Raw genomic sequence first — 15,000 nt, 5'->3', positions numbered from 1 at the left:
CATATATATATATATATATATATATATATATATATATATATATATATATATATATATATATATATATATATATATATATATATACCCGCGTATCGTGTGAGAAGTAGTGTGTTAAAAAAGCTATGAAAAAGAAAAGGGAACATTTAAAAAATTACGTAACATGACTGTCAATATACAGTATTTGTTTTGTGAGTGTTACTGAGTGTTGCTGTCACCAAGGATTTGATTATCATTATTTCTTTCAAACAGGTTCGTATTTGTAGGATGTGTTGTATTCAAGTTACATTCCGTGTTTGTCAATCGCTTGTAAAGATGACAGGTTTCATTCATCGATTCGCTTCTTACTGCATCAATAAACAGCTCGTCTTCTTCTTTATCTGAGACCTGACACACTGCATGCACGGTTTTTTACACTGTCTTCCTTTAGCGGACATTGACTTTTTCCAACGTGTGCTTTGTTTTGGATTTATGAATATGCTTGTATGTATGAGACGCTTCATATTTTTGCTGCCTTTTCAATTGTGTAATTCGGTTTTGTTCAGCTCTTTGGAACTTTGCTTTTTATCTGTGCACTGGGTCAGTTCACGTGAGCCGCTTCGTGTACATGCATCGAAGTTTCCCAGCTGTGCTGGTGCCATCTCGTGCTATGTCCATGGCTGTATTTAATGTTACCTTAGTACTGGCACTTAAAACTTTCTCTCGCAGTTTCGCTGAGTTTGTACCAAACACCACCCTGACCATCTCATCTTCCTCTGCATAAGCACAGTCCTTAACCCGTGAATATTTAGTGGAGTTTGCTATTGATTGCCGCTGACGGACGGCCTTATATGGGCAGGCACTAAATTACAAACGCCAGCGGCAGCCTGTCTATGAACTTAATTTAAAGTGTAGGTTTACATCGTGCTTTGTTTCCGAAGTAGCAGAAGTCATGAATATGGTTGTATATGTCACTCGCTCGCTTCTTATTGTTTCGCTGCCTTCTCAATTATATAATGCATGTTTTCTTCAGCGCTTTTTAGGTCTTCCTGGTTTTCTATGTACTGCGTGATTACGGGGAGCGTGATGATGTCACACGAAACTCCTCCCCACGGCGTTGAAGCTCATCTCCATTACAGTAAATGGAGAAAACTGCTTCCAGTTATGACCATTACGCGTAGAATTTCGATATAAAACCTGCCCAACTTTTGTAAGGAAGCTGTAAGGAATGAACCTGCCAAATTTCAGCCTTCCACCCACACGGGAAGTTGGAGAATTAGTGATGAGTGAGTGAGTGAGTGAGTGAGTGAGTGAGTGAGGGCTTTGCCTTTTATTAGTATAGATATACAGTAATCCCTCGCTATATCGCGTTTTGACTTTTGCGGTTTCGCTCTATCGCAGATTTTATATGAAAGCATAACTAAATATATAACGCGGATATTTCGCTGCTTCGCGGGTTCTGCGGACAATGTGTCTTTTTACTTCCTGTACTTGCTTCCTCAGTTGGTTTGCCCAGTTGATTTCATACAAGGGACGCTATTGGCGGATGACTGAGAAACTAACCAATCAGAGCATGCAGTTAAGTCCTCCTGACTGAGAAGCTAACCAATCAGAGCACGCAGTTAAGTTCCTGCTTGCTGAATGCAGTGTTAACCAGGAAGTCTCGCTCGCCATTCAGCATCAACGTGTTTCGCTGTGTAAAGAGTTGTGCTCTTTTGTGTTTATCTTTGTGCATAGTCAAGCCCTTCATTATGGCTCCAAAACGATCTGCTACTGCTTCAGGGGCCGTGCCCAAGCGCAAACGGAAGATGTTAACGATTGCCGAAAAGGTAAACGTTTTGGATTTGTTGAAGACTACGATTCTTTTTATTTAAAAAGTAGGAAAGGAATATAAGATCTACGGCCGCAGTGCCCGTTTAACCAGGGTGCAAAACAAGTTGTAAGTGGATGTAATAAGGCAGTAGTCTGGATGGAATCTGCTTTAGGGATTTGGATTGAAGACTGCCAGAAGAAGAACAACGGCAGTGCTTCACAATTGCCTGAAGTGGCTCCTTTAAGGGCTGTAACGCTCTCCTTTGTTGTGCAGTAAAATAAAACTTATTGTTATCGGACAAGTCATCGTCTCATTTTTGGTGAGTAACCATAATTAATTTTCTACTTACAGTACTTAGTACATGTACGTACGTTTAGTGTCACTGTACAAACACATTTACTGTATACTAGTTTTGTTGCATTGTACGTATTTATTGCTGGTGGCATGTCTATCGTAATGGCTGTAACATGTGATATCGGAGACACTCAATATCTTTAAAATAATATTTAGGTTTTACTGTATATAAACAGTGTGTTTATATACATAATTTCAATGAATCTTACCTAATATCTAAGAGAATACAAAGGGATTATGCTGTATAACTCAACGGGGAATATTTATAAACAGTGTGGGAGAGTTTATAAGGGCTTAAAATATATAAAAATAACCATACAAACATATGGAACTCTGGAACGCAACCCCCGCGATCGAGGAGGGATTACTGTATACACACACATATTACACATATATATATATATATACACACATATATATCTATACTAATAAAAGGCAAAGCCCTCACTCACTCACTCACTCACTCATCACTAATTCTCAAACTTCCCGTGTAGGTAGAAGGCTGAAATTTGGCAGGTTCATTCCTTACAGCTTCCTTACAAAAGTTGGGCAGGTTTTATATCGAAATTCTACGCGTAATGGTCATAACTGGAAGCTGTTTTTCTCCATTTATTGTAATGGAGATGATCTTGAACGCGTGGGGGCGGAGTTTCGTGTGACATCATCACGCCTTCCACGTAATCACGCAGTACATAGAAAACCAGGAAGACATGCATTATATAATTGAGAAGGCAGCGAAACAATAAGAAGCGAGCGAGTGACATATACAACCATATTCATGATTTCTGCTACTTCGGAAACAAAGCACGATGTAAACCTACACTTTAAATTAAGTTTATAGACAGGCTTCCGCTGGCGTTTGTAATTTAGTACCTGCCCATATAAGGCCGTCCAGCGGCAATCCAATAGCAAACTCCCACTAAATATTCACGGGCGAAGGACTGTGCTTATGGAGAGGAAGATGAGATGGTCAGGGGGGTGTTTGACACAAACTCAGCTAAACTGAGAGAGAAAGGACTAAGGTAACATTAAATACAGCCATGGACATCGCATCGAGATGGCACCAGCACAGGTGGGAACCTTCGATGCATGTACACGGCGGCTCACGTGAACTGACGCAGTGCACAGATAAAAAGCAACAGTTCCAAAGAGCTGAACAAAAACCGAATTACACAATTGAAAAGGCAGCAAAAAATATGAAGCGTCTGATACAAGCATATTCATAAATCCAGCTACTGCGGAAACAAAGCACACTGTGGAAAAAGTTAATGTCCCGCTAAAGGAAGACAGTGTAAAAAAAACCCGTGCATGCAGTGTGTCAGGTCTCAGATAAAGAAGAAGACGAGCTGTTTATTGATGCAGTAAGAAACAAATTGATGAAAGAAACCTGTCTTCTTTACAAAGATTGACAAACACGGAATGTAACTTGAACACAACACATCCTACAAATACGAACCTGATTGAAAGAAATAATGATAATCAAATCCTTGATGACAGCAACACTCAGTAACACTCACAAAACAAATACTGTATATTGACAGTCATGTTACGTTATTTTTAAAATGTTCCCTTTTCTTTTTCTAGCTTTTTTAACACACTACTTCTCCGCTGCGATACGCGGGTATATATATATGTATAAATATATCCCGAACTACATACTCGAATAATGGATACTTTATTCGCCATCAATGATTGTTTTGGTAAAGCCATACTCAGTGTATTCATTAGATGAACGGTAAAAAGTAAGAGCGAGGGGAGGATGACTTATTGAGGCATGCAGGCTGTAGTTCGCGTCAACTCTATCTGAATTGCGCGATCACATTTGAAAAAATATATCTTTTTAAGTTCTATTTACTCCATATGTGTCAAACTCAAGGGCCGAGGGCCACATCCGGCCCGGCGTGTAATTATATCCGGCCCGCGAGATCATTTTATATACTGTATTATTGTTATTAATGGCCCGGGTATATGAAGCACTGGTAACACAATAAACTACAGATCCCATAATGCAATGCAACGCTTCAGCTGCCTTGCCAAACACTTACCACGTTAATCAAGTCTAGCTTAGGATGCTGCAAGTTATTGCGAAGCTAGCTCACACGATGCTGAAGAGAAAAGTTGATTCTGAAAATAGAGCCTTTAAAAACCGATGGGAGGCTGAGTATATGTTTACTGAACTCGTGTGTCTCATTTGTGGAGCTAATGTGGCTGTAATTACAGAATTTAATCTAAGACGGCACTATGAGACAAAATACAGGGTAACCTGAATGCAATGCAGAAGATACAGAAAGCAGAAGAATTAAATAAGAATCTGACACTTCAGCGGACGTTTTACCCGTGCACAATCACAAAGTGATTTCAAGTGAAGCTGCTTTTATGGGAGACACAAATGCACCAGTGCAACCCTGTTGCCAAGTAATGTTAAACCAAGTCGTCACTACGGTGTTCCCAAATACGCACTTTGCTGATAAACTGAGCGCACTGCGCACTGAGTTTGCACGGCGCTTTGGTGACTTTGAAGAACAAAAAAAGTCCGTCTACATGCGGCTCGAACCTTGTGCATGTTTGGTAGCACATATCTGTGTGAGAAGCTCTTCTCAGTGATAAAGACTAACAAAACAGCACACAGGAGTCGCCTCACTGATGAGCACCTGCAGTCCATCCTGAGAATCTCCACAACACAGAACTTCACACCAAACATAAACGAGAAGTTTACGGGAAGTTGGAGAATTAGTGATGAGTCAGTGAGTGAGTGAGGGCTTTGCCTTTTATTAGTATAGATTTATATTTATATTTTATATTTATATATATATATATATATATATATATATATATATATATATATATATATATATATATATACACATACACAATTTTGTGAGTCACTTACACCTTAGGTCTGCTGTAAGGAACTCAGTACAGGCTACAGAAATTCCACAGTTCAAAATATTTCATAGCTGCACAAATTCAAGTGAATAAACCAAGCCTACCACATATCTATGAGGGGTTTACTTCAATATTATGCATCACATGTGAACAGCAAAGTAAAATGATATTTGAGAACAACAGATGTACTACTTTTATTGATGCATTCCTTTTTTCATTTTTGGATTACCTGTTTAACATTTTATACTAAAATGCACAATATACAAATGTGCATGAAAAATGGGATACATGGACAAGCAGTAAAGTTTAAGAAACATTTGAAGTACCTGGCCTGGATAAGACATCCTCTTCCAGTGACTGCAGCCTCAACTGGCAAGTCTATTGTGGTAAAAAGAACATCAGGAACTTTCTGTCTACGACAATTACAACAGTAGGTAAGGTGTGCTGGAAAAGGCATATTTAATTCATCATATGGTATATGGCAAAATCCACAGCTTGGAGGAGATGTGTCTTCCAGTCTGAAATGGGACAGAAAATCCATCCATTGTTATTTTATTTAAAAAAATGGAAAATTAACTAATGTTTATATTCTTTATTGTGTTTGGTGAAAAAATGTTGATTACTTAAAAATGAAATTGTAAATGAAAAACAGCATTCACTAAATAGAAGAAAATTAATTTTATAAATTATTATTTTGTTAGTAATAATATTTTAAAAGATTTAATAATAATAAGAAATGCATACCAAATATTAGTAGAGTTAACAGTTTCATCCTTTATCCTGCACTATAGCTCTGTAACCTACCCTAACATGGAAGAACTATCCTTGCTCTGAAGAAAAAAATCAAACTCTCCCTTCTCTGACCCTGTGGAAAAGAAGGTAGGCTGCCTTGACAACCTGTTTTCACTGTAGCAATCCAAGCATCCATCCTGAAGAAATTTGGGATTAAGTACCGCTGCTGTCCCAGATGCAGATAGTATACAAACTTCTTCGCTATGGAAGGAAAAAAAAAAAAAAGTAATATTTACTGCACAGGCTATGCTTAATGCTAGGATACATGTTTGGTAGTAAAAATTTTGTTTTCAATATCCATTAAGGTATATTAAGTAAATAAAAATGTGTTTTGATACTGCCGAATAAATATCACAAACCTCTTCAAAACCCCACTACACTTCTTTAGGATTATCTATTTTTCTAATTAATTTCAATATAAAAAAACAACAATCATAGAAAAGTAGAATCACAGAACACAGTTGTTCATAATGAGATTCTGACAGGGAAGTGACACGTTTGTGCACTTTTTAAATATACTGGCAAATGCGTGCTGACAAGTACATTATGCACAAAAAAACGAGTGTGGAGAAAATCAAAACTGAAATTACAAAAATGAAACTAGTTTTTGTTTTCAATTAATTCTAGTTTTCAGATTTGTTTGCTTTTATTTTACTTTTACTTTATGAAAAAACACACTTTTCTTCTGAGGTATTGTTCTATTGTATGGATTGTCATTTTTACAATATGTTAAACTTCAGCCTCCCAAAAAAAAAGCCAAAAAAAAATGTTGAATCTCACAAGAAAATGAAACATTAGCTAACATAAATGCAACTGCTCTATTCTGACCTGTTTTACTTATATGGTGAAATAGCACACTGGGAAGAGTTTAGTGGAAAAAGAAACTGAAAATGTAAGTTAAATTAACATCTAAATTAACCTTAAAAAGCAAATTTATCATATCAGTGTGCAGAATTAAGTATAAAATAGGGGCTAATAAAATGCATACAAGCTAGTTTTACATTTATAGATAGCAGAAGGATATCAAATCTCCCATACAGATGATCTATTCAAAAAGTGACTATGGAAAAATATTCTTAATGTGGACTTCTGCAGTCTAGTACCTTACATTGACCCATTTCCGTAACAACACTTCAAAAATGTTCTGCTGAAATTGTGAATTACAAGCATGTTAAAACACACTTAACTATTTTTTCCAATTAAAAAAACTACTAGTTTTACAATAGAATTCAATTTAACAATGTTTTCAATTTAACAATAGAAAATCTTTTGTTCCAAAAATATTGATGCTGCATTTGATGAGCAAATAATACATTTTTTAAAATTATGAAAAAAAATAAAACTATGTTTATTGCATACCAAATACTTGTTGATTCGCTATACCCCACCACCGCATGGCATCCTAATGCTTTAGCATGCGACTTGATTTCTTGTCTAATTTCTTCCCACCAAGCATCACGTGTTTCAGGCTCATCTGAAAGATACATAAAAAGCAGTTCTTATTTATTATATTAATGACCATCAAATAAACTGTTAAATGCAAAGAGTAAGTTTTAAAGTATATTATTAAAAATGCTGAAAACTTTTTTTTTTTTTTTTTTTTTAAATAAGCATCTTCTGCTTTTCAGACTGATGTATTTCTAACTCTGGATTACATGATACTGATATTACAGCCTCAGATCTTTGGTTTATAACTGGATTTCAATTTGCACTGTCATAAAGTTGCATTCTGTAAACAGTCAGTGTGTAGTTAACTTAATATACTTTAGGCTGAGTACATCATATCATGTGCGAAATGCTTTTAAGAATACTATAGTTGAAAACAGTATGTTATTTCAGTATTATAGAATAAAAAATAATGTTATCCACATATGCAAACAAATATTATTTTAAAGAAGCAGAGAGTGATCCTGCTATAGAAATAGCTAAGCCTCAAAAATAAAATGTTAATACAGTACATGGGAACTAATGGTAAAATTGTTTTGCAGTTGTTATTGAGGAACTGTAGATTATTTCATAATTACTCAAAAATAATTGAGTTTTTTTCATTCAGATTAAGCCACTTCTAGCTCCAACCTGAAGTAGCATAAGCAAGTCAATTAATAAATAAATAAAACTAATGGTTTTAACTATGGCCAGAAAAAGTACATTTAAAAACTATCTTGTGCTTTCTTTAATTGATTTGAACACAATATCAAACAAAGTCTTAAGATATGGAAAAAAAAATACTTATGGAAAAATGCAAAATAGATTTTTTTTGTTAGATCACCTTTGATGACCAGTTCAGACAATCAGCGTACAGTAATCAAAAGGAGAATATTAAGAAATAAAAACAATGTACTGGCAAAATAGTTTTTACATTTAAAAACAAAAAATAGAAACTACTTCTTTCTTTATCAATACTTGTGTCATAACAATTATTGATGAGCATTATAAGCCTTTCTGAGCTTATTTATAGTGCAGCCAAAAATTATTTGAAATTATTGGAAATGAAATTGACGATACTGAAGAACAAACTTTAAAAACTGTTTAAAATGTTACAATTACCTTGTGTGTTCTGAAAAGAAACAAGAAAAACCTTTATTCAAAACATATTTTGGAAGTGCTTTCAAATTATGTAATTTATTGCCATCAAACAATTATTTGTACACCTGGCCATTCATAGAGTTAAACAAATATATCACAATGGTAGGAGCTCTCACTGATAACTGAGATCATCTAACAAAACACATAACTGCAGGTTTTTCAAATTGGTAGGTAATTGGGTGCCCTTAGTATCTACAAGTAGCTTTGGTGGTCATTTACCACACAAGCATTTATGGGGTTAGTTGAGTTTCCCAACATGGTTAAACACTGCTGAAATACCCAATGCACTGAGAGAAAGATTCATAAAATTGCACAATCAGAGTCTTTCTGTTCGAAAAACTGACACCAGACCTGATATGAGGCACACTACCGTACACTACATTATTCAGAAATTCAAGACATCTGATGAAATCATTAATCTGGAGGGAAGAGGGAGAAAAAGAAAGACCAGTTCAAGGACAGACAGGTACATCAAAGAGCTTACCATGAAAAATAAAAAAGTTGTCTGGTCCACAAATTGCAAAGCAAGTCAAGGAGTCTGCAGGAATTCAGGTTTGCGCACAATCAATAAAGAACAGGCTTAAGAAATGTGGGCTGCACCGAAGGGTTTCTCATAAGAAGCCATTTATAACTAAAACGAACAAACTGAAACGTCTTAAATTTGCCAGAGAACGTGTTGATAAGCCTATCTGCTTCTGGAAATCAATTTTATGGTCTGATTAATCCAAATTCAATATGTTTGGATCAGATGGTCGTCAGAGAGTGTGGTGCAACTTGAAGGAGGAGAATAGCCCTCTATGCCTAAATCCAACCATCAAGCATGGTGGTGGGTACATGTTGGTTTGGGGTTGCATGGCAGCATCCGGTTTCAGCAATTTTATAGAAGGGATCATGAATTTACACGGTACAAATCATTTTTGGCTGCACTACTTTTTATTAGATAATTTAGTCAGTGACTTAATGTCTATTCACCAATTATGCTATCTATGGGTCTGCCTGGTGTGGCCATAGACATATACAGATGGACGCCACATTCACTGTGTTGCCCAGTCAACATGATACGTCAGTGCGTCCGCCATATTGCGAGCGGCAAAAGTGCCATTTAAACTAATACAGGTAGACTTGGAAACCGGGTTTTCTGATGAAAAAACAATAACGTTTAAAACAGTATCGTTTACATACAACAGATTCTGGCAAATCATTTAAATGCAATTATTTATATTCATTTATACACTAATAATGGCAATTATTAAATAATAATAATATTAAATAATTTCTCCCATATAAGTAACATTTCTCGGACTGCCTTCTTCCATCTCCAAAAAATTTCTAGACATCGTCTTGTTTTTACGCAACACAGTACTGAAGTATTGGTTAATGCCCTAGTCACCTCACGTATAGATTACTGTAATGCTAGCTATCTGGCATCCCACAAAAACCAATCCATGGCTTACAACTTATTCGAAATTCTGCTGCTAGGATAATAACCTGTTCTAAATCCTCAGAACATATTACACCTATTGTCTCTCAACTTCACTGGCTCCCTGTTAACTACAGAATACAATACAAAATACTGCTCTGAACATTTAAAGCTCCCCCTACCTCACTGATCTCCTACAGACTTAAACTCCTCTCGCTCACTCAGATCCTCATCTGTAGCTCAACTTTCTGTACCACACGTCAGACTCAGTGCTCTGGGAGCTTGAGCGTCCTCTTGTAGCGCACCTCAACTCTTGAATTCTCTTCCCTCTCATATATATCAGATCGATTCAATAACACAGTTTAAAACTGTCCTCAAAACTTATCTTTTCAAACTGGCATACCAATTTTGAATTTTGCACGGTTACTGGCAGTTATCTTTGTTTGATTGCTAATTATTGCTTTTTGATTTATCATTCTCTTGTTTTAATGTTACTAATGTTGTTTAACTTTATTGTAAAGTGACCTTGAGTGCTAAGAAAGGCGTCTATTAAATAAAATGTACTTTTATTATTAATTATTATTATTGAGACGAAAACTTGACCAATGTCTAAAAGTCAAAATAGTAAGACTGCAACTGGCAGTCTTGTCTTTAAACAGTAAAATGATACACTCAATGACAAAAATAAAAAATTTTATTGTATATAAATTGGCTTAATAATTTCTGAAAACATTTCACTCATTCCTCTCTCAATCACTCTCTCTCACACACATACACACACACACACACACACACACACAATGGGGTTACTTAAATATATAGAGCATAGGATCTAAAATCCATGAAACAGTACTGTCTTACATAGCTTTTTCAGTGTGTTGCCACTCTGTAATTTGAGAGTGTTCAGTCTGGCAATATGGTGCAGCCTTAGTTTGTGGAAGACAGACACAACTAAAGACATGAGCATAAAATGATGGTTGCCAATTTCAAACTGTGTTTCCTCAATGTGCTCCTTAAACCAATCTCAGCTCGAACAAACTGATTGATCAAAGATACACTGACAGCTTGCCCTAATGTCGACTGTCGGATAACATGCTCAGCTACCTTGACAGTACCCTTAGAAGGGATCATCAAACCTCCTTTGTTTTTTTTTTTTAATATGAGCAAGTGGTAGCTTTGAAAATATGATGCCGGTACAGCATCTGTTACCAAATTAGCACGGCACACATCACAGGACAGCTTTTTCAAATTCCCGTCTAAGGGCTACCTCTAACTGCTTCCTGGGGTGGATTTTATAACAGCTAACAACAATCTACATAGTTAGTGACTAAATACGTTTATCCAAAACGTTGTTTGAAGGCTCACTTGAGCACATAAATGCATAGCTTTGCTATCTTAGCCTGGCGTAGCTAAAGTTAAGAGTATAAAACAGGATTTATAATCCTAGAACTATGTCTATGGGTGCGGCAACATGCTGTATCAGTGCATGATACCATCCTGTCCTCCTCCTCCTTACCCATCATACCTTCATTAGCAACAAGAAACTGCCTGTATTTTCATTATAACAATAGCTATAATGGAGAGCCCCTGTGTTGAAATGTTAAATTCCAACAAATTTCTGACTTTAACTGACATTAAATCAAGCATGTTATTTCCTAGTCTAAGCTTTGTGTGGCAATTGCATAATTACAGACTGATTTTTTTTCTTTCTCTAAGATGTTCATGTTATTTAAACTGTTGCTTTCTAGTTAGCATACAGGTAGATGTAACACTGAAGAAGTTGCTCCATTTTGTCATTCAAAATCTTTTTCACCATTTGGCTTCTCTTTGGTAACTCATTCAGATAGTAACAATTAAAAGGGAGACTCCAAAGGAAAAAATGTTTTAAAGTAACAAAAAACTGACCATTTCAAAGTATGGCAAAACTACAAATCTCAAATTTCTTATAACTGGAAATCTCAAATTATACTGCTTCTCTGAATACATAAAAAAACAGAAAAATGGCAATAAAGAAAGCAAATAAAAATATGGAAGACACTATGAGGCACTGCATTATTTCATTAAGTGAAATAATGAAATAACTGAATTACTTCTCAGATTTTAATTGTGAGTTTTACAAATATGTGTAAGATTTAATTGTTTGATAGAAGTTATTTTTAAACAGTTTTTTCTTTATAATGAATCACCTATTTTAATTAAGGTCTGCTTTGCTTTCTAACTAAGTTCTTATTGTTGTTTACCACAATATTAACTATGTTATCAATATTTATCAGAAGGAATCAAGTTATTCTAGAATAGTGGTCCAAATTTAGTCATTTCAGCACTAGCTTCCAATTCAATAATCCTCCTGATATATCTATTTCTTTCTATCAGTTGCAGCAGGACAAAGCCAAGTCTTTACAAGAACAGTATGATGGAAGGCTACAGACTACACTGTAACTGCCATAGACTTGGAGTGAGGCAGGAAAAAACTGCAGTGTGCCTAACTAAATAACCAAAAGCTCCAAAATATTTATATAACGGCAGGGGGAAATAAAGAATAAAAGTCTGGGAGGTGGACAGAGAAACTAATTTAAAACACATAGAAACTCCAACATAATTAGACCTTGAAATAATTACAAAATACAACACAATGACAAAAATAAGTCACTGTCCTGATAAATGAACATATCACACAATCAAACATGGATAAAAGTCAAAGAAGTACCAAAGGGTTTGGAAATGGTGCTTCTACAAGACAGTATGCACAATGAGAATAAATTACTCAAATGCTTATATAAAAAGCAGTATGTTAAATATCTACAGTATATTTAGAAATATTAGTTCATTTTAAAAATATAGAATAATACTCTATAATAAATGTAAGAATTAAATGCATTTTGTGGGTACAGGAAGATATGAAAATAACAAACAAAATAGAACTAATTTAGAATAAATCTATACTAGTAAAAGGCAAAGCCCTCACTGACCGACTCACTCATCATTAATTCATCAACTTCCAGTGTTGGTAGAAGCCTGAAATTTGGCAGGCTCATTCCTTACAGGTTACTTACAAAAGTTAAGTAGGTTTCATTTCGAAATTCTACGCGTAACGGTCATTACTGAATCCTACTTACGTACATATATACGTCCATAGCCTGCAGCTTGGTCTCCGTGTGAGGCGGTGTTGCATCCCCCATCACCACGCCTCCCACGTAGTTGGCTGCCTGCCTGTATTGTGTCCCCCATTCCCACGCCTCCCACGTAATTGACTACCTGACCATATAAGGCCAACCTTCGCTCCTGTCTCTTCATTCCCTTCCTTGGTTCGCCACGGCATTCACGTCTCCCTGTTGATAACTGCAGCCTTTTTATTTAATCCATGGCTTCTCTGCTGTTTTATTGTTCGTTTATTACGATGCAAAGTTATCGATGAAGGCGGTTGTATGCTTACAACGCTTGACAGATGCCGAATGTCACTTCAACACAAGTCCTGCAAATACTAACGTAATTGATACAAACCATGAAACTCAAACCGATTATTACAGCAGTGATCCAAGCTGTGAGAAAACAGTAAAAAGGAGGCGTGTCAGACGTCATGGTACATTTTTTGATGCAGCTAGATGAAAACAACTTTGTGACGCTGCTGCCAAATAATTGCAGAAAAATCCACAAGTTAATAGACAAGCTGTCGCTAAATACTCGCAGGCAAATCCACAAGTTCATAGAGACGCTGCCGCTAAATACTCGCAGGCAGATTCACAAGTTCATAGACACGCTGTATGTAAGTAGGATTCAATTATGACCGTTAAGTGCAGAATTTCGAAATGTAACCTGCTTAACTTTTGTAAGTAACCTGTAAGGAATGAGCCTGCCAAATTTCAGCCTTCTACCTACACGGGAAGTTGGAGAATTAGTGATGAGTGAGTCAGTCAGTCAGTGAGAGATTTGCCTTTTATTAGGATAGACTAGCAAAATACCCACGCTTCACAGTTGAGAAGTAGTGTGTTAAAGAAGTTATGAAAAAGAAAAGGAAACATTTTAAAAATAACATAACATGATTGTCAATGTAATTTTTTTGTCACTATTATGAGTGTTATATCTACACACACACACACATAAACATATATATATACATATATATATAAACACATATACACATAAACATACATATACACACACACACATATATTGTCACAGTTGGGGGTGCTATCACTCCCTTGAACCCTTTGGTACCACGCCAAAACACCAGGTAAAAGTGCAAGAATTATTCTTTTATTATAATAATTATGTGCACTAAGCACCACCACTCCATACTATACTCACAACCAACAATAATTCAACAATACAATAAATCAATCCTCTTACTCCCAGACGCGTTGCCCTCCTATCACCCAGCTCAACTCGCTGTCTGGGAGCTCCCTTAGTCCTTTTATATTCCCTGACCCGGAAGTGATCCCAATCCCCAGTCCATGTGATCTTGTATCACTTCCGGGTCAGGTAAAAAGTACTTTTCTTCACCCCGGAAGCCCGTCGCTCTTCCTGTGACGAACTTCTGGGTCAAAGTGCACAAATGAGTCCACTGGCCTCCCGACAGCGACTCCCAGTGGTCCCCAAGGTATCTAGCAGGGCTGTGCATAAAAACTACATAGTCCATGAGGCCTTGCTGGAATTCGGGGACGTCCATGTTCTCGGGAGAGCTCCTCCTGGCGGCCTGGGGGTGAGGGCCGGAATATGACACCGGCCATCCACTACAATATATATATTATATCTCTATACTAAAAAAAGGCAAAGCCCTCACTGACTCACTCACTCATCACTAATTCTCCAACTTTCAGTGTAGGTAGAAGGCTGAAATTTGGCAGGCTCATTCCTTGCAGCTTACTTACAAAAGTTGGGCAGGTTTCATTTCGAAATTCTACTCATAATGGTCATAACTGGAACCTGTTTTTCTCCATATACTGTAATGGACGTTAGCCCGATGGCCGTGGGGGGCAGAGCTGCGTTTGACATCATCAGGCCTCCCACGTAATCACGTGAACTGACTATGACCGCAGTACGTAGAAAAGAAAAAAGAGCCCCCAAAGAGCGCTGAAGAAAAACGCAGAATACTTTATTCGCGAGATACAAGTTTAATGAGAAGACACGAGGTTTAAACAAGACTTTGGATCACTTTGTAACGGAGTTAAAATTG

At 36.5% G+C, this 15,000-nt stretch overlaps 1 protein-coding gene across 12 annotated transcripts in view; it reads right to left on the bottom strand.

Moving 5' to 3' along the window:
- The window catches only part of c2cd5 (C2 calcium dependent domain containing 5), a 182,365-nt gene that overhangs the window by 78,050 nt on the left and 89,315 nt on the right, over positions 1-15,000 (bottom strand). For 6 of the 12 annotated variants that reach the window (XM_039761597.1, XM_039761593.1, XM_039761585.1 and 3 more), the window contains 3 exons: positions 7,181-7,295; positions 5,834-6,022; positions 5,356-5,547 (listed from right to left, as the gene is read on the bottom strand). In XM_039761597.1, the coding sequence (XP_039617531.1) occupies positions 5,356-5,547; positions 5,834-6,022; positions 7,181-7,295 (496 nt within the window). The remainder of the gene's footprint in view (positions 1-5,355; positions 5,548-5,833; positions 6,023-7,180; positions 7,296-15,000) is intronic. The other 6 variants (XM_039761594.1, XM_039761596.1, XM_039761588.1 and 3 more) reach the window with 2 other exon arrangements.

Source organism: Polypterus senegalus, chromosome 8 (genome assembly GCF_016835505.1).
Source record: "Polypterus senegalus isolate Bchr_013 chromosome 8, ASM1683550v1, whole genome shotgun sequence".
Taxonomy (NCBI): domain Eukaryota; kingdom Metazoa; phylum Chordata; class Cladistia; order Polypteriformes; family Polypteridae; genus Polypterus; species Polypterus senegalus.
This window is presented reverse-complemented; position numbering and strand designations above follow the sequence as displayed.